This window comes from Ceratotherium simum, chromosome 21 (assembly GCF_057802395.1).
Source record: "Ceratotherium simum simum isolate JZ-2026a chromosome 21, ASM5780239v1, whole genome shotgun sequence".
Classification (NCBI taxonomy): domain Eukaryota; kingdom Metazoa; phylum Chordata; class Mammalia; order Perissodactyla; family Rhinocerotidae; genus Ceratotherium; species Ceratotherium simum.
The window spans coordinates 44,679,857-44,700,298 of NC_141920.1; the positions used below are offsets into that span (position 1 = coordinate 44,679,857).

The window sequence follows — 20,442 nt, forward strand, 5'->3', positions numbered from 1 at the left end:
TTAAAGGTTAAAATTAGGTTATAACACATAAAGAGGCAGGTTTCTTCCTTCTCTTGCAAATTCATAGATGTGGCAACTCTGAGCCTGGAGGCGTTCTTATCAATGTTATTTGGAGCTGAGTCGAGATGACCCCTTCAGCTGGCAGGGCATTCCACATGGCCAGAGAACCCCCAACTCTTGTGCCCTGACACTAAAGGCAGGTGTCAGCTGTCATTTATCTCCCACCCAGGCTGTACCACACATTTACTCTGCTGCCTAGCCCCTGACAGTGCCCCTAGGCCAGAAGCTTAGCTCTGAGATATCCTGTCTCCCTGGTGGTTGTTGACATGTTGTACCGCCCACTAGCATTATCAATTCTGATGTTTGCTGAAGTATGCTTCAGATGGGATTGAGCTGGAATATTGAGAAGTAGCTCTTACCAATACGAGGAAAAAGAGTGGAAGATAAAAGTTTTGTGGTCCTTTTCTGGCCTCATTGGTCCTCTGAACTCTAGTCAAATTCCCCAAACTTGTCCCCATGTTCCCAGTTTTTTAGGATTCTAAATCTTGGAATCTTTATGTATTTTTTACTCTATCTTCCCCTTGGAAACACAACTCTAAAATAAGTAGGTGGGCAAGGTAATCCAAATACCTATGCACAAAGAAAATAATTCTTTCTAGATATATTACAGATAATTAAGGTCACATGAGACCGTTTCTCTGAAAATAGTTATGATTGTGTTTTGTCATATACCATTCATTCTTCAAAATGATGCTTTTTTATCTCAAAAGCAGTATTCTTTTTTGGGGTACACTGGTGAGCATTGCTCACAGGAGCTGAGTGTGCTCATTAGCCTATTTGGTAATCATTCTTTCCAGAAGACTGCAAAGGGCAATATTCTATTGCAGGGATGGTTGTCTTTTTGTTTAGTGAGATTTGCAAGCAGGTCTTTCTAGGTCTGTGTTCCTCTGTCCTGGGCTTTGTGGTCCTCCAGAAAATATAGCAGGTGGGCAGATGGAAGAATCCAGGAGGTCAGGCAGAGTTACACCACAGAATTAGAGATTGGAAATGAAGGAAAGGGCTTAACCTCTGGATAAGGATAGCTGGTCTTTTAAGCCAGTGATTCTCAGACTGGGCTGATTATCAAAATCATCCACGGACTCCATCCAGGCTGATGGACTCCATCCAGCCTTAGGGACTCAGATTATCTAGGAGGATTGCAGGAGAGGGTAGCTGGGAATCTATATATATATATATATATATATTTCAAGTTCTACCCAGACGATTCTGATGTGCAACCAGGTGTGGGAACCATGCTTTTAACCTCCTTTACACTTGATGATAAGTGCAAGCAGCCTTAGAATCACGGGTACACAAGAACCAGTTGTGGTTGGATAGAAACTGTGACTCCAGGTATGCTCTACTTGGGGCTCAGACTGCAGGAAAAGAGCAAGCGCTCCTGAGTTGCCCTTAGATGCCAATATTCTAAACTGGATTTTATAAACATTGAGAAATAAAAGTACTATAATAGTAGGAGGAGGCAGCAACTAGTATAAGGGCATCTTTCTTGTGTTATATAGTAAGAATGCATTGATATGGCTTTTATTTAGGTTGTAAATCACCTCCAACTTGTCAAATCCAACAGGCAAGTCCCCGTCCTTGTCTAATTTGAATCCTTAGTAACATCTGACATAGATGACCACCGCCTTCTCCTTGAAACTCTTTCTTCTCTTGGCTTCTATCGCACCACATTTTTTTTTTTTTTTTTTTTTTGGCTTTCTTCCTATTTCTCAGGCTCTTCCTCTTCTGCTCAACCTCTAAGTCAAGGATTTTGTCTTGTGCCATCTTCTCTTCATTTTCTGTACACCACTGGCAAGTGATCTCATTCAGACCCAAGCTTTAAATACTACCTGGTATATTGAATATTGCTAAATATATTTCTCTAGCCCTGACCTCTCCCCTGAGTTAGAACTTGCACGTCCAACAGTCGACTTAACACCTCCACCTGAATGTCTAATGAGCCGTTGAACACCTGCTCCTCCCTGGTCTTCCCCATCTCATTAGTGATACCATCATCTCCAGATGCTCAGGTCAGAACCCTGAGAGTCATCCTTGGCTCCTCCTTTTTCCTCATCCCATCCATCTGATCCCTCAGCCAAATCTGTTGGCTCTACCTCCAAAACATATCTGGATTCCCACCCCCCTCCTATCCTCACCACTTAAACGTCCTAAATGATATTTCCCTCTTCTCTACAGCCTAATCTCCATACGATGGCCAAAGAGAAAACTTTTAAACATAAATGAGATCACGTCTTACCCTCCAAATGGATTCCCTTTACAATTAGATGCCAAACTCTTTACAATGAGACTCACTGTAGCATCTGTGATTACCAACCATGTCTGCCCATAAGAATCACTTGTGGGTGAACTAAAAAAATAAAACCATGCCTAAACCCCATACCAGACCAATTAAATCAGAATTTCTGAGGTTGGGGTCCCAGGATTGTTGTGAAGCCCCTCAGGTGATTCTAATATGCAGCGATGTTTGAGAACCACAGCTCTCTGTGCTCTGGCCCCAGCCTAACTCTCCTACCTCATCTCCTACCTTGTTCACCACGCTCCATCCATACCAGCCTCCTTGCGATCCCTCACTTTGTGCTCCTTGTTGTTACTGCTGCTAAGATCTTTGCAGGACTCACTTCTGTTCATCTTGAAGGTTCAATTCAAATGCCGCCTTTTCAAGGAAGCCCTCTCTTATCACCCTGAATTAGAACATTGTTTTTCCTCCATGATCATTCTCCATCCCAGGGGTTCTCAAATTTGAGTGGGCATCAGAAGAAGGAACAATTAAAACAGATTATTGGGCCCACCCCAAGAGTCCCTGAATCAGTAGGTCTGGGGTGGGGCCTGAGGATTTGCATTTCTAATAAGCTCCCATGTGATGCTGATGCTACTGGTCTGGGGACCACCGTTTGAGAACCACTGCTCTATCCCATTACCCAGTTTTATCTTTTTAACAACACATCACTATTTTAAATTTTTTCTTTGATTATTTACATGTTTATTATCTGCCAGCCCCCACCCCTAATAAAACGTGAGCTCCATGAACACAGGGGCCTTTCTCGTCCAACACAGTATTCCCAGCACGGGAACAGTGCCTGGCACAGGGTGAAAAGGCAGGGGACACTTCCTTAAAATATTTCATGGGAAGCATTAAAAATATAGTAGGTATTTAGTACCCTAAAGATTTTCCTTAGAAGTTACCTGGGACTGGTGGGTAGGTGGTCTAGAACCTGATTCTTCATGGTAAGCTGGGGTTTCCAGTGGACTCGCTGAGAAGCAAAGATATTTCAGAGTTTTAGGGTCAGCTCTTTCATCTAAGTTGAGGTCTACAATTATATCAAAAACACCGTTCTGTGAACAGCAATTATATACATAATCATGCAAATATGTATTCATAGTTGGAAAACTGTTAATAAGGAACACTGTCATCCCATTCTTTCCCTAAAGTAGTAATTATATAAAGAAGCCCCCACTCAGTTGAATTAGCACTGACAAAGAAAAAATTAGCCCAGACTGAGAAAATTAAAATCTGCCCTGCTACATTCCACAACATTCCCTATCAGGCTGGGAAGACAGATAAATCCAATTGCAAGGTTAACAGAAAACATCATTTCTCCCCAAGACACATTTCAGCTGTAAAATGTCATAACAGCCCTCCCCTTGCATGACTATTGTTTCTTACTTGCCAAGAAACTTTGTTCTCTAAAATCAGATTATCAGAAACTCTGCTGTTTGAAATCCTGTTAGAATGAAACATCCAACAATTGCCTGGAGGACCTAAGTCACTCTGACATAGAGAAGCAGCCTCAGTTTCCAACCTTAGTGCAGAGCTTCAGAGACAGGCTAATGAGCACAACATTCCATATTTATCTTTGCAGTTTCCAAGGTAACAGAACCCTGGGCCCCTCTGCACTCCATACCTGATGGTGACCACTTAACGCACAGCCCTGCTTTGCTTTGAGCCTATCAAAACTCTACTTGCATTAAAATTTCACCCAAGCTCCATACTTCCCCCAAACCCTACAACTGTATCTTTTCCTTTCTTTAATGAGATGGCCCATGGTTCCTCTGGTATGTGGTCTCCCTCGGTGCAAAGTCGATCTGACTTTGTTGGACTGCTTGATTATTCCTCATGGTCTTAAGCTGTTAGCTAAGATAGCACTAAAACTCAAATTATAACTTACTTTCCTGTTCCAGTGTTTCTTATTCCAACCTTTCTGAGGACAAGAAAATAAGCAGAGAATCTGTTTGGTGGTTTAGAATACTAAATCTTACCTTCGTTTAGTCACATCATACCTGGAAACTTGCTAAGGTTAACATTCCAACACAGTTTATTTTCAGCATTCTTATATTTCTTCCTTAGTTTTGCCCCAACAAATCCATTTTTCAATTCCTAGGAATAAAGAGATTGCATGTGAATCACTTGATTGTGCCCATTTCAAATACGAAAATTAAAAGTTCCATGGTGGAGACAGTGCCATAGCATGCACTTCTTACTTGAAAGGGTTTGCAATAGTTTTTACAAAGAGACCTCTGTCTCACTTTACTCTGGAAACACACAGCTTTGTATGTGGGCTGCTAGTTGCCAGCATGTCTGCTTGGTAAGCCCCACCAGGTCAAGCAGTCAAGACCAGAGGCAGGTAGCAGCACATGTAGGCAGGATGTTGCAATCATGGGAGTCTGAGTAATAACAGTGGGATCACCAGATCCAGGGAGCAAAGAAAAGTTGGGGTCAGACCAAGATAGGACTTATGTACACTACCTACACACACACAGTCCTTAAACACTCTCCTCTCTGGACTTTCTTCTCTCTGGACTCAGTCCCTTATGCCTGATTCAAGCCGGAGGACCTGCTGATACACGTAGGCTCAGCCTCTCTGCTGGCTGCACCTGCTCAGTGTAGATCCCTGCCCTGATCATACTTGAGCCCCACACTATGCCTGCACCCACTGCTTTGGTCCCACAGCCTCCCCTCTGGCCTCTGGTCCACAATTGGGCTGAAGGGACTCCCAAAAAAACTTCCCCTGTCACCCCCAACAAGACCTCCATGAATGAGTTTTTGGTTGGTTGCCTTACCATGGGCTGGCCCATCCTCTGGCCCTTGGATATATCTCACTGATGCCCAAAATCCAGGGACTGAAGTTCCAAACATCATTTTTAGATAGCTCTAGTTCATTCTCCAAAGAAGTGAGGCTTTGCAGCCATTTGGGAATGAAGATTTCAACATAAAGGAAGGCTATGCCCACTGAGGGCTTCTACTGGTCTGACGCATCTATTCCACAAAGATACACTCACCGCCCTTTCCTACCTGTCCCGTGCAAGGCATCAAGTACGGCAGACATGCTCTCTGCCACCTTGGAGCTTACAGTGCATGGAGAAGACAGACAAGAAGCAAAGTAATCACATATTCAAAGCGTTTTATAAAAGGAGAAGGCCTGGGTGCTAGAGGAGCAGTGGTGGAACACAGCATACACAGTTTAGTTTGGCTGGAGTATATATACGGGAGTCACAAAGCAAGAGAGGATGACTGAGGACAGAAACCAATCACTTGGGATGCCAGGCTAAAGGTTTCTGCTTTCTTCAATAGGTAAGGGGAAGTCATTGAAGACACTGGAGCATAAGCAGGGATACTAGGCAGGAATTTCTAAGGGGCAGGGTGGAGGAGGGACTGACCAAAGGGTGGGAAATCAGTGAAGATACCTTGCAATGGTTGATACTGACCTCAATTATGAGGGCCTGACTGTGGGGAGAATGACTGTGGTGAGAAAATGAAAGGGAAGACGTGACCTCTGAGAAAGAAGAAACTAAGAATGTGGTATGACTCTCCGAATATATTATAGTTTCATTACTTGCCTGCTTTGAAGAATCTTTGAGAACATTTCCAATATTGTCTTCTGAAGAAACTGTATTTGGTGGTTCATAGTCCACCTGGAACACCTTTGTTACAACGCCACTCTGTCGGCAGTCTCTGAAAATTATTTTAAAAAGTCTGTGTTACAGAAAGATTCGAAAAAAGGCAGCTAGCAATTAAGATGACTCTATTAAAGTCCCTTAGTCTGGCTACTAAATTTGTTATATTTTAAATGGGAGAAATCAAAACACAGCTTCTATAGTCTTTCCTTACCTTATTCTCATTTAGTGTATCTATTTTTATGTAACAAACCACTTCAAAACGTAGTGTCTTAAAACACACATCTGTAGGTTAACCACGCTCAGCTGGACAGCTCTCCTTTGTGATCTCTTACGTGGCTGCAGTCAGGAGTCAGCTGGGGCTGGAGTCAGCTGAAAGATGAACTTGGTTGGATGTCCAAAATGGTTTCTTGCCTCATATTCAGAGCCTAGGCTGGGATAACTGGAACAGCTGGGGGCTCGCCAGACATCTCTCTCAGTCTGTCTGCCTATCTGTCTTTCTCTCTGTCTCTCTGTCTCTTCCTTTCTCCCTCCCTCTCCATGTGGTTAGCTTGGGCTTCCTCACAATATGGAAGCCTCAGGGAAGTCAAACTTCCTACAGGGTGCCTGGCTTCCCCCAGTGTTTATGATCACACTTCTTGTGATCTAGTCTTAGCGTCATTTCTGAAGCATTCTATTGGTCAAAAGTAAGTCATAGGGCCAGCCCAGATTCAAGCGAGGGGCTACACTGGAAGGCATGGTTCATGGGGGGTCCATTTTTGGAGACTATTTGCCACACTCACCATAAAGATTTCATACCTTAAGCCTCAAACTATTCTAAAACAAAGAATGGGGTTACCTATATATCATTCCATGTGAGTCAAGGGAATTTTCCTTACCCCAGCTGTACCATAGTATTCCATTTTGTGGATGTATCACAGTTTGTTTATCCATTCCCCAGTTGATGGTTATTTGGATTTTTCCCAGTTTTGCACAACTGTGAATAATGCTGCTGAGCATTCACATATAAGTCTTTATATTTACATATAAGCCCTGACAGTTGGGTTTTCTCTTTTTTGTAATGCAAGTGCCTGACTTCCGCTTTGATTGCTGAGACATCCACTTCATAGAGGCATCCATTTCAAAGATGGCTATCTCAAACACATTGCCAGCCACATAACTAGATTAGGAGCCAGACCGCCTCCCCTCCCCCTCACCCAGGCTTCTTTGTTTTAGAGATCCTGTTTGGTTTCAATAACACCATTTGGGCTGCTTGTTTTTCCTCTTCCTATGCTTTATTTTTTATTTTTTTTTTTAATAATTTTCTTTATTCATTTATTCCCCCAAAGCCCCAGTAGATAGTTGTATGTCATAGCTGCACATCCTTCTAGTTGCTGTATGTGGGACACGGCCTCAGCATGGCCGGAGAAGCGGTGCGTAGGTGTGCGCCCAGGACCGAACCCAGGCCGCCAGCAGCGGAGCGGGCGCACTTAACCACTAAGCCACGGGGCCGGCCCTTTTCCTATGCTTTAAATTCCCACTCTCATGTTCTAAATTCACCAGTAAAGAGTGAGTCCATGAAACCCAAGACCCACCCTGTACCCCAATGAAAGCAGAACCCCAGGCTCACGCACGCGTGCTTGCTCTCTCTCTACTTGCAACTACACTGTGTGGTCCCAGCTGTGCCATGAAATTATCAGGACCTGTAAGTAATAAATCTTGTCTCTTTCAAAGTTTCCTGATGGTTATTACTGAGGGCATCTTGCGATAATAATTAAGAATCACAAGGGCTGGTCCAGACACAATATTGGTTATCAATAGGCTGAGAGCCACACACAACAGTCTTCATGTGGACATTTTACTTCTCTTGGATAGATACACAAAGTGGAATTGCCGGGTTATATGGTAAGCATGTTTAACCTTTAGAAACTGCTAAACTGTAGTTGTTCCATTTTACATTCCCACCAACATTATCTGAGGGTTCCAGTTTCTCCACATACTCATCAACATCTGATATTATTGGCCTTTTTTGATCACCTGTACTCTTGATCATGATCTCTGAAGGTATTTGCTTGAGATGTCTCTAGTGTATTAGGATATAGGCTTGGCTCTTTTAACACAGAACCAAAACAATAGTGGCTTACACAAGAGAGAAGCAACAGGGTATAATGAGTCCCTGGTACAGAGGTGCCACGGTGATGGGAGCGTGGTGTCAAGTTTCTACCTTGTTGCTCCACCATCCCTAGGACATTGCCCTTGTCCTCATGATCCAACAGGGCTGATGATCATTCCCGCCAGCAGGAAGCAGGGTCCACCCCATCCCTTCAAGTGCATAATCCAAAAGGGGCACATGTCACTTCCACATACATCCCAGTGGTCACACCTGGTGACATGGCTCTCACTAGCTGCAAGGAGGATTGGGAAATATCATTCTTCTTGGCAACCCTGTGTCTAGATAAAAATCATGGGCTCTATTATTCAAGAAAAAGGGAAACACAGACATTGAGGGACAGCCAGCAGCCTCTGCCATATCATCATGACCACGCTTGGTGTATTTACTTGATATGTTTAACTCTCACCCCACTAATTTGTATTGAAATCTCATAGCTGGAACACAGGTGATTCTGTTTCATCTGTCCAGGCACTTGATACTTTTAACATTTCCAGTTGTCTTCTTTCTTTAGTGTTCTTTGTCTGCTTTGCTCTTATTGATTTCTATATTGGTCTTTGATACATTTTATCTGTTTCATTAGCATTTCTTTTGCAATTTCTCAAATTTTTTCCATGACAGTTTTTTATATTTCTTAAAATTTTTGTGTTTTTTTTTTAATTTAAAAAAAAATTTTTTTTTTTGAGGAAGATCAGCCCTGAGCTAACATCTGCCAATCCTCCTCTTTTTTTTTCTTTTTTTTTTGCTGAGCAAGTCTGGCCCTGGGCTAACATCCACGCCCATCTTCCTCCACTTTATATGGGACGCTGCCACAGCATGGCTTGCCAAGTGGTGCGTCGGTGCGCGCCTGGGGTCCGAACCAGCGAACCCCGGGCCGCTGCAGCGGAGCGCGCGCACTTAACCACTTGCGCCACCGGGCCAGCCCCTAAAATTTTTGAACGTTTAAGTAAATCAATGTCCTAAAATGCTTTAAATTCTTTGATTAGGTAAATACTCAGAAATGCATAAACATCAATTCCAAAGCAGTTGAGAAATGTTTAACATTAAACAATATGAAATTTTAAGTGACATCAGCATCATGGTGGAGTGAGCTTCCCCAATGAACTCTCCCCCTCTAAGACACAACAAAAAGGACATTCATATTCCAACAGAAGCTATTCACACAACACAGGGGACGTCTGAGGCACCCACGCAGCCGTACACCCGAGGACTGAGGTGCTGGAATCGCCAGAGTAACTGGAAGGAGCTGCTTCGGCTTGGCCTGTGCGCAGGCTCCAGCTGACTTGGCACCAGCGACTTCGGCCCAGCGCGCTCCAGTTCCAGCTTCTTTGGCCCAGCGGCACTCCAGCTCTTCCTTCTTTGGCCCAGCGGCACTCCAGCTCTTCCTTCTTTGGCCCAGCGGCACTCCAGCTCTTCCTTCTTTGGCCCAGCGCACTCCAGCTCTTCCTTCTTTGGCCCAGCGCACTCCAGTTCCAGCTTCTTTGGCCCAGCGCACTCCAGCTCTTCCTTCTTTGGCCCAGCGCACTCCAGTTCCAGCTTCTTTGGCCCAGCGGCACTCCAGCTCTTCCTTCTTTGGCCCAGCGCACTCCAGTTCCAGCTTCTTTGGCCCAGCGGCACGCCAGCTCTTCCTTCTTTGGCCCAGCGCACTCCAGTTCCAGCTTCTTTGGCCCAGCGGCACTACAGCTGCAGCTACTTCAACCCACCTGCACCCGAGCCCCAGCTGCTTCGGCCTAGCTGTGCTCCAGCCCCAGCTGTTTCCATGCTTCCCCCCCCAGCAGCCTCCACTCAGCCACACCATAGATCAGCCAGGGGCCAACAAGACTACCCACAGATTGAGGTGGGCCAGAATACACAGCCCTTGACCCCCACCCAGCGGCAGCAAGAGGAAACTGCGACCATATATTTTCACTATGAGGAAAAATAAGCCAACACCGACAGGCATCATGCAAAAATACATTAAATCTCCAGACCATAAGGAAAATGACAAGCACCCAGAAGTCAACCCAGAAAGCACAGAAATGTATAACCTTAACAACAGAGAATTCAAAATAGCCATCATAAAAAAGCTGAATGAAATACAAGAAAACACAGACAGACAATTCAGTGAAATCAGGAGTTTCTTCACAAAAGAGATTGAAACTACAAAAAAAAAACTAATTAGAAATCTTAGAGATGAAAAACACAATAGAGGAGATAAAGACAAATCTGGAAGCCTTAAACACCAGAGCCAACAATATGGAGGAAAGAATTAGCAATATTGAGGACAACAATGCAGAAATGCTCCAGATGGAGGAGGAAAGAGAACTAAGAGTAAAAAGAAATGAAGAAACTCTCCGAGAACTATCCAACTCATTAGGAAATCCAACATAAAGATTATAGGTATTCCAGAAGGAGAAGAGAGGGAAAAAGGAGCACAGAACTTGTTCAAAGAAATAATAGATGAGAACTTCCCAAACCTGGGGAAGAAGCTGGAAATACCAGTGAATGAAATCAATAGATCTCCAAAATATATCAACAGTAAAAGACCCTCTCCAAGGCATACAACAGTAAAGTTGGCAAAAGTCAATGACAAATAAAAAATATTAAGGGCAGCTAGACAAAAAAAAATAACATACAGAGGATTTCCTATCAGGCTCTCAGCCAATTTCTCGACAGAAACTTTACGGGCTAGAAGAGAGTGGAACGATATATTCAAAATTCTGAAGGACAAAAACTTTCAGCCAAGAATACTCTAGCCAGCAAAAATATCCTTCAGATATGAGGGAGAAATAATAACTATCCCAGATAAACAAAAGCTAAGGGAGTTCCCTGCCACAAGACCCCCACTACAAGATGCGCTCAAGAAGGCCCTCGTCCCTGAGGAAAAAAAGAGAAAGGGGATTCAAAGTTTTGAACGAGGAGGAAAACAGGTCGACAAAACCAGAAAAATTGCAGTCCTCTATCAAAATAGATTAGCAAATAATTATAAAACCAAAGATCAAGGGAAGGTAAACACCAAGCATAAATATAACCTCATAATGTTAAACACGAACTCACAACACAAGAAGGAATCAGATGTGTCAACAATAACATAGAAGGGGAAGAGGAAAGGGATCGAATTGACTTAGTCTAAGGGAATAAGAGGTCATCAAAAAATGGACTATCACTTCCATGAGATGTTTTATACAAACCTCATGGTAACCACTAACCAAATAATCAGAACAGAATTACACACGATAAAGAAAGAGAAAACTAAGAGAACCCCCACATAGAACTACCAAACTGCACTGGTAGTCCAAAACACACAGGACGAGAAACAAAAGAAATGCAAAAGAACGGGAAAAAGAGCGATAAAATAACAACAGCAAGCCCTCATATATCAATAATTACCCTAAATGTAAATGGACTGAACTCTCCAATCAAAAGACACAGAGTGGTGGGATGGATTAAAAAACAAGACCCAACAATATGCTGCCTCCAGGAAACACATCTCAGCTCTAAAGACAAACACAGGCTCCGAGTGAAAGGATGGAAGACAATACTCCAAGCTAATGGCAAACAAAAGAAAACGGGTGTTGCTATACTTATATCAGACAAAGCTGACTTCAAGATAAAACAGGTAATGAGAGACAAAGAGGGGCAATATATAATGATAAAAGGGACACTCCACCAAGAAGACATATCACTTTTAAGTATATATGCACCCAGTACAGGAGCACCAAGGTACATAAAGCAACTATAAAACAAACCAAAATAAAAGGAGATATTAACAACAACACAATAATAGTAGGGGATCTTAACACCCCACTCTCATCAATGGACAGATCATCCAGACAGAAAATCAATAAGGAAATAATGCACCTAAATGAAAAACTAGATGAGATGGACTTAACAGACATATACAGAGCACTCCATCCAAACACAGCAAATTACACATTCCTCTCAAGCGCGCATGGAACATTCTCAAGAATGGACCATATGTTGGGAAACAAGGCATGCTTGTATAAATTTAAGAAGATTGAAATCATAACAAGCATCTTTTCAGACCATAACACCACGAAGTTAGAAATCAACTATAAGGAAAAAACTGGGAAAGTGACAAAGCTGTGGAGACTCAACAACATACTACGAAACCACCAATGGATCATTGATGAAATTAAAAGAGAAATCAGATCATATCTGGAGACAAATGAAAATGAAAATACACCGTACCAACTCATATGGGCTGCAGCAAAAGCCATCTGAGAGGGAAACTCATAGCAATACAGGCACACCCTTAACAAACAAGAAAAAGCCCAAATAAACAACCTCAAACTACGCCTAGCAGAATTAGAAAAAGAAGAACAAACAAAGCCTAAAGTCAGCGGAATGAGGGAAATAATAAAAATCAGAGCAGAAATAAATGAAATTGAAATTAAAAAAACAGTAGAAAGGATCAATGAAACAAAGAGCTGGTTCTTTGAGAAGATAAACAAAATTGACAAACCCTTAGCCAGACTCACCAAGAAAAAAAGAGAGAAGGCTCAAATAAATAAAATTCGAAATGAAAAAGGAGAAATTACAACAGATACCACAGAAACACAAAAGATTATAAGAGAATACTTTGAAAAACTGTATGCCCACAAATTAGACAATCTAGAAGAAATGGATAAATTCCTAGACTCATACAACCTCCCAAAACTGAATCAAGAAGAAATAGAGAACATGAATAGACCAATCACAAGTAAAGAGATTGAAACAGTAATCAAAAACCTCCCACAAAATAAAAGTCCAGGACCAGATGGCTTCTCTGGAGAATTTCACCAAACATTAAAAGAAGACTTAATACCTATCCTTCTCAACCTATTCCAAAAAATAGAGGAAGATGGAACACTTCCCAACACATTCTATGGGGCCAACATCACCTTGATACCAAAGCCAGGCAAAGACAATACTAAGAATGAAAACTACAGACCAATATCCCTGATGAACATAGATACAAAAATTCTCAACAAAATATTGGCAAACTGAATACAGCAATACATTAAAAAGATCATACACCATGATGAAGTGGGATTTATACCAGGGACACAGGGATTGTTCAACATCCACAAATCAATCAATGTGATATACCACATCAACAAAACGAGGAATAAAAACCATCTGATCATCTCAATAGATGCAGAGAAGGCTTTTGACAAGATCCAACATCCATTTATGATCAAAACTCTCAACAAAATGGGTATAGAAGGAAAGTACCTTAACATAATAAGGGCCGTATATGACAAACCCACAGCCAACATCATACTCAATGCAGAAAAACTGAAAGCCATCCCTCTGAGAACAGGAACAAGACAAGGGTGCCCACTCTCACCACTCTTATTCAACACAGTACTGGAGGTTCTGGCCAGAGCAATTAGGCAAGAAAAAGGAATAAAGGAAATCCAAATAGGCAATGAAGAGGTGAAACTCTTGCTGTTTGCAGATGACATGATCTTATATGTAGAAAACCCTAAAGAATCCATTGGGAAACTATTAGAAATAATCAACAACTACAGCCAAGTGGCAGGGTACAAAATCAACTTACAGAAATCAGTTGCATTTCTATATACCAACAACGAACTAACAGAAAGAGAACTCAAGAAGACAATCCCATTTACAACTGCAACAAAAAGAATAAAATAGCTAGGAGTAAATTTAACCAAGGAAATGAAAGACCTATACAATGAAAACTATAAGACACTATTGAGCGAAATCAATGATGACATAAAGAAATGGAAAAATATTCCATGCACTTGGATTGGAAGAATAAACATACCTAAAATGTCCATACTACCTAAAGCAATCTACACATTCAATGCAATCCCAATCAGAATCCCAAGGACATTCTTCACAGAAATAGAACAAAGAATACTAGCATTCATATGGGGCAACAAAAGACCCCATATAGCTAAAGCAATCCTGAAAAAGAAGAACAAGGCTGGAGGCATCACAATCCCTGACTTCAAAACATACTACAAAGTGATACTAATTAAACCAGTATGGTACTGGTACAAAAACAGACACACAGATCAATGGAACAGAATTGAAAGTCCAGAAATAAAACCTCATATCTACGAGCAGCTAATCTTTGGCAAAGGAGCTAAGGACATACAGTGGAGAAAGGAAAGTCTCTTCAATAAATAGTGCTGGGAAAACTGGACAGCCACTTGCAAAAGAATGAAAGTAGACCATCTTCTTTCACTGTACACAAAAATTAACTCAAAATGGATCAAAGATCTGAAGGTGAGACCTGAAACTATAAAACTCCTGGAGGAAAATATAGGTAGTACACTACTCGTCATCAGCCATAAAGGGATCTTCTTGAATTCCATGTCTACTCAGACAAGGGAAACAAAAGAAAAAATAAACAAGTGGGACTTCATCAGATTAAAGAGCTTCTACACGGCAAATGAAACCAGGATCAAAATGAATAGGGAACCCACCAGCTGGGAAAAAATATTTGCAAACCATATATCTGACAAGGGATTAATCTCCATAATATATAAAGAACTCAACGCAACTGAATAACAAAAAAACAAACAACCCAATCAAAAAATGGGCAAAGGAAATGAACAGACACTTCTCCAAAGAAGATATACAGATGGCCAATAGGCACATGAAAAGATGCTCAACATCACTAGTCATCAGGGAAATGCAAATCAAAACCACACTAAGATATCACCTTACACCCGTCAGAATGGCTATAATCACCAAGACAAGAAGCAATGAATGCTGGAGAGACTGTGGAGAAATGGGAACCCTAATCCACTGCTGGTGGGAATGCAAACTGGTGCAGCCTCTATGGAAAACAGTATGGAGATTCCTCAAAAAATTAAAAATAGAAATACCTTATGATCCAGCTATCCCACTACTGGGATCTACCCAATGAACCTGAAATCAATAATCCAAAGCGGCTTATGCACCCCTGTGTTCATCGCAGCATTATTCACTATAGCCAAGACATGGAAGCAACCCAAGTGTCCCTCGACTGATGATTGGATAAAGAAGATGTGGTATATATATATACCATGGACTACTACTCAGCCATAAAGAAAGACAAAATCCTCCCATTTGCAACAACATGGATGGACCTGGAGGGTATTGTGTTAAGTGAAATAAGCCAGAAAGAGAAAGACAAACAGTGCATGATTGCACTCATATGTGGAAGATAAACCAACACACAGACAGATAGAACTTTTTGGCGGTTACTAGGGGCTAGGGGGGTGGGGGGTGGTCAAAAGGGGTGGAGGGATGCACTTATTCTTTAGACTCTTTTGGAAGTTTTATTAACTCCTCTAAACTACATAGTTAGTCACTGATTACTACTTCATTTTACTACCACTTGCAGCTTATCAAAGGGGCCTGCCTTACAGCACTAGGCACCAGAGTATTTAGCGTGTTCATTTTCAATGATAATTAAGATGACTGGTTTTGATAGAAGTAGTTTGGCAAGTGGGAAAAAGCCACAAATTCCAATATTTAATAAAGAATAATAATGTGCATGAGGGGATTGTTTTGTTTCATTTTTATTTTATTCATTTTTTTTTTAATTTTCAAATGTCAAAGCTATCATCTGTGGTGTAGAATTTGTGGCTCTCCTCAAAAAGCCATGTAGTAGTTCAGCCACCAGGGGAAGCCTAGAGAGTCTGTATCTAATGTACCTGGGCCAGCCAGGTATTGGTTTGGGGCTTAAAAGTGTTCCAAAAATGTGGCCAAACCTGTCTTGCTGCGCAAAATACTTCCTCTATCACAGACACACAGACCTGTAAAGCATTTGAGTTTTTTCTCTACAACACACGGTGAAGGTTTCCAAATTAAGTGGTGTTTCTATATTTGAAAATTGGAAAAAGTCATTGAGTAGGAAAGAAAGGATAAAGAAAGGAATAAAGCAGCTACTGTTCAACAAATTGAAATGACAGTAGTTGTGAAAGCCAGTTAAGTCAACACAACATAAAACAGAATAATAGTGATGGTTGTAAGCCGGGTCCTGGGGAATAAGAGAACCATCCACTAAAAACAGTATTTTCTTCAGAGCCAGATGAATCTCTTCAGAGGTCCCAAACCCCAGAAAGGCTCTCCCTTCTCAAAATCCCAATGTGGAAATCAAAATAAAAACAGTATTAATATACATAGCACCTCATTGAGCTGTACTCTTATGACTTGTACACTTTACAGTATACGTCAATAGAAGACAAATAAAACACAAGTTACGTATACATGCTGAAATTAAAATAATTTTTTCTTTAGTGCCCTTCTAATCCAGCACTGATTCTCACAGGAAGAAATAAATAAAATTAAAACATAATGTCATTATAAATTGTTTTAATGACCACGCTCTTAACTTACTTAGAGACTGCAATAGCTTTAACTTGTATTTTTCCATCAGGCAGAGTAATAGGCTTCGTATACTTAAATGTATTATTTTCACCATAACCAATTCTCTTTAGAAATTCAGGTTTGCTGCCATCCAGGGTATAATATATGTTGACATCTGGGGTGTCTGAAAAACCCAAACAGGATAACTGTAATTAACACTAAAGTAGCAAGTCCCTGAATAATGCTCATGGGTCAGTTACTTAATGTGACTTTTTTTATGTATTGTAGAAATGAATAACAACAACTAACAATAAGTGAGTTCTTTCTCTGTGCCAGGCACTAGGCTTTACATGAATTAGTTCATTTCCTCTGTACAATCCTATATGACAGTTCCTATTTTATATCCACTTTATAGACGAGAACACTGAGTCTCAGAGAGGTTAAGAAACTTGTTAAATAACAGCAAAGTTGTGATTTGACTTTGGCTAGGTTGATCCATAGCCCACGCTCTTGAACTATTATGTTATTTTGCCTCTCCAGTAGGGCACTGATACAAATAGAGAAGTCAGTTTTAAGACTACAACACCCATTTAGAAAGCAGAAGCTAACTTTTAATTTTTTGAGCATTGCTTCAGAAACGCCTTAATTACACTTTATTTGGACTTGGTAAACGATTCCTACACTTCTTGGAAAAATTTTAAAGATAATAAATTCATATGATTCAAGGTTCAAAAGGTTAAAAACGTTGCTAAGAGAGTAGATCTTAAAAGTTCTCATCACAAGAAAAAAAAATCTCTAACTATGTGAGGTGGTGGATGTTAACCAGACTTGTAGTGACCATTTCACAATATACACATATATCAAAACATTATCTCGTACACTTGAAACTTATATGTCAATTATATCTCAATTTTTTAAAAAAAATGTCAAAAAAGGATATATAATTAAAACTCTCCCTCCCATCTCTGGTATCAGCTGGCCAAAGGCAATCAATGGTATTTTGAGTATACTTTCAAAAATATTTTACATCCATACAAGTATATATGTACATATTCTTATTTCTCCCTCTCTTTTAACAGAAATGCGGGCATGCCATTCCCTGTTCCAAAGAATTCTTTTTTCACTGAACAATATTACCTTGGATAGTGTTCTATGTTGGTATATAAAGAGTGTCCTCATTCTTTGTTACGACTGCATTGTATTCTCTCCTTATACATATGAACCACAATTTAACCAATCCCCTACAGATGGACATTTAGGCTATTTTCTTTTTCTTTTTCCTTTTCTTTATTTTGCCATTACAAGCACTGTAACAAATAACTTTGTAAAAAATTCTTTTTATGTACATAAAATATATAAAACTAGTGCTGTTGAGTCAAAAGATTTCTGCATTTGTAATTTTGGTTAATATTGACAAACTTCCTTCCATGAACGTTGAAACAATTTACACTGCTACCAGCAATGCATGAAAGTGCCTGTTTACCCATACGGTGTGCTATCAATTTTTCTTTTATTTTTGCCGATATCCTCAGTAAAAAACAAAAAACAAAAAACAATGTCTTGTAGTTTTAACTCATATTTCTTGCATTTTGAGTAAGAGTCATTCAATCACTCAACAAATATTTACTGAATACCTATTATGTGCCAGACATTGTTCTAGGCACTGGGAATATACCAGTGACCAAAGTCCCTGCTCTCACGTAGCCTCCGTTTTAGGAAGAACACACAAACAGTATACAAACAAATAAGTATATACATTCTGTCAAGTGGTGATTGAATGCAATGGAGTAAATAAAGTGGGAGAGAAGGTCTGCTCAGGAAGCACGTACAGGGGTGGATAGAAGCACATTCTCATATGTTTAAAAAACATTCATATTTCCTCTCCTATAAAATGGCCTTTCACATCCTTTGCCATTTTTCTATTGGGTTATTACTCTTTTTGTTATTGAATTGTAGAACCTCTTTATTTACTAAACAATTTAAATATTAGAGAATTTGGATACCATATCATTTATATCATCATTTGTCAATAATCACCCAATTTCTTCTAAGAGTTATGGCCACATTTATTAAAATTAGTATTTTGGCTTGAAAATTTTTAAAAATATTAGCTTTTAAGATAAAGGGAAATATAGCGTAACGTAACATATTCTTAGTTGGAACTCTCAGTCTAGGAAGTACAGACACCACCATAAATATAGATAAATAGTTTTTACACATATCAGTTATTGAAATATTTAATTGGAATCTCAAAGGTTTTTAAACAAGTATTTGTTCATATGTTTTATCTATAAAACTTTCCCTTCTCCTTATGTTAATTATATGTTTTTTTTGGGCCGGCCCCATGGCTTAGCGGTTAAGTGCACACACTCCGCTGCCGGCGGCCCGGGTTCGGATCCCGGGCGCGCACCGACGCACCACTTCTCCGGCCGTGCTGAGGCCACGTCCCACATACAGCAACTAGAAGGATGTGCAACTATGACGTACAACTATCTACTGGGGCTTCAGGGAAAAAAAAAATAAATAAATAAAATTTTAAAAAAATTATGTTTTTGTATACATACGTATGTAGATATATATATATATGAATGTGTATACATATATATATATTCCAGCATTACCAGGAAATACAGTCACTGCTTTATTTCTGTAATAATAGTTAAGATTTGTTTTGGCATTACTATGTGCCAGACCCTGTGCATCTCACATAAAATATCAACTCATTCAATCCTTACAATGGTTCTAAATGGTAGCTATTATTATTACTGTCTAACAATGAGGAAACTGAGACTCAGAAAGGCTAAGTATTGAAGGTCACTAGAAGTTGTCAAAGCCAGGATTCAATCTCAACCTGTCTGACTGGAAAGCCTTTGTTTCTAAGTCAAATTTATTATCCCAGCAAAATAAGAAGAATCCTGGGAAAGTTTGGGGAAGCACGGGGACATCTTACCTTGGCTAACGTGAGTCAAGGCACTGCTGCAACTATATACCTATACAAATGAAACACTGGTGAAAGCTAACCTCTGTAATCTAAATACACACCATTCTATCAACCACCAGGTACAACACTGTTTCAAATTTTGGAAGTTTTACAAACTTCCTGAGGTCCTGACCATAGAAAGCATGCAAAGAGGTAAATCAACAACCAGATGAACATAAAGAGTACAGTAAAATTATTTTAAAGGATTTCAAGTACATTTGATTCTTACCCGATTTCATTTCCAAAAGTGTATTGTTATCAATTTCATGGTTGGCTTTTCCAGGCTGAGGCACTCGCAGTGGTATGATCTGAGGGACACACACTGAACCAGCAGTCATTTTCCCTCCTTACATTAAAAAAAAGTGGATGAAAATAAATTCCAATGGGCACCTATATTTGAACACAAAAGCTGAAGAGAAGCACCTCATTTAAATACAGTAAAACTAGCAAAAACTAAAGAGAATACTGTTAATACACCACCTACAAATATTATTCAATTTTTAATTGAAATAATTGTTTCAGGTCTTGTGTGGGGTTTTGAGTCTCTAAATACTTGCCTCACTTCTGGGAAGAGTACGAATAAACGGGATGGGGAAACGGAATTATCTTAAATGGAAAATTAAATGAATATGTCAGAACAGAGACCATCACTAACGATGTGATCTGAGCTCCCTCTGACCATTATCACCCTTTCCTGCCTCTTATTAGTGTGCCACCTCTCTTGGCTTCAGGGCAAGTCATCACACAAGAGGAACAGAAGTAACTCTGTATGTAGCATTAAACATTAATTTAGAGCCAACTCCTTTGGGAAAGCTCCAAGTTCAAGGCCCTGCAGCTGTGGCCAAGTGGTTCTTGCATTTCAAAGCTGCAAAGAAACTCTAGAGGGATGGCCGAGTATTATGCCTCAGCTGAAAGCAAGTTGGCGTGGATATAAACAGTGAGCAACAAACACAAAAGTCTCTCACTCCATTTTTGTATTTATAAATAATTAAGTACGGGTATGGAGGCCTTACTGATCTTTCTCCTGGGGATAGGGGGCGGGGGG

The 20,442-nt window shown here is 40.3% G+C and overlaps 1 protein-coding gene across 6 annotated transcripts in view; it reads right to left on the minus strand.

Moving 5' to 3' along the window:
• The window catches only part of DZANK1 (double zinc ribbon and ankyrin repeat domains 1), a 92,567-nt gene that overhangs the window by 71,145 nt on the left and 980 nt on the right, over positions 1–20,442 (minus strand). For 2 of the 6 annotated variants that reach the window (XM_087445663.1, XM_087445660.1), the window contains exons 1-5: positions 19,627–19,839; positions 16,448–16,601; positions 5,896–6,010; positions 4,339–4,435; positions 3,244–3,368 (exon numbers count right to left, since the gene is read on the minus strand). In XM_087445663.1, coding sequence (XP_087301789.1) covers positions 3,244–3,368; positions 4,339–4,435; positions 5,896–6,010; positions 16,448–16,601; positions 19,627–19,735 — 600 coding nt within the window. In that variant the 5' untranslated portion in view covers positions 19,736–19,839. Of the gene's footprint in view, positions 1–3,243; positions 3,369–4,338; positions 4,436–5,895; positions 6,011–16,447; positions 16,602–19,626; positions 19,842–20,442 lie in introns of those variants that run through there. The other 4 variants (XM_087445661.1, XM_087445662.1, XM_014790058.2 and 1 more) reach the window with 4 other exon arrangements.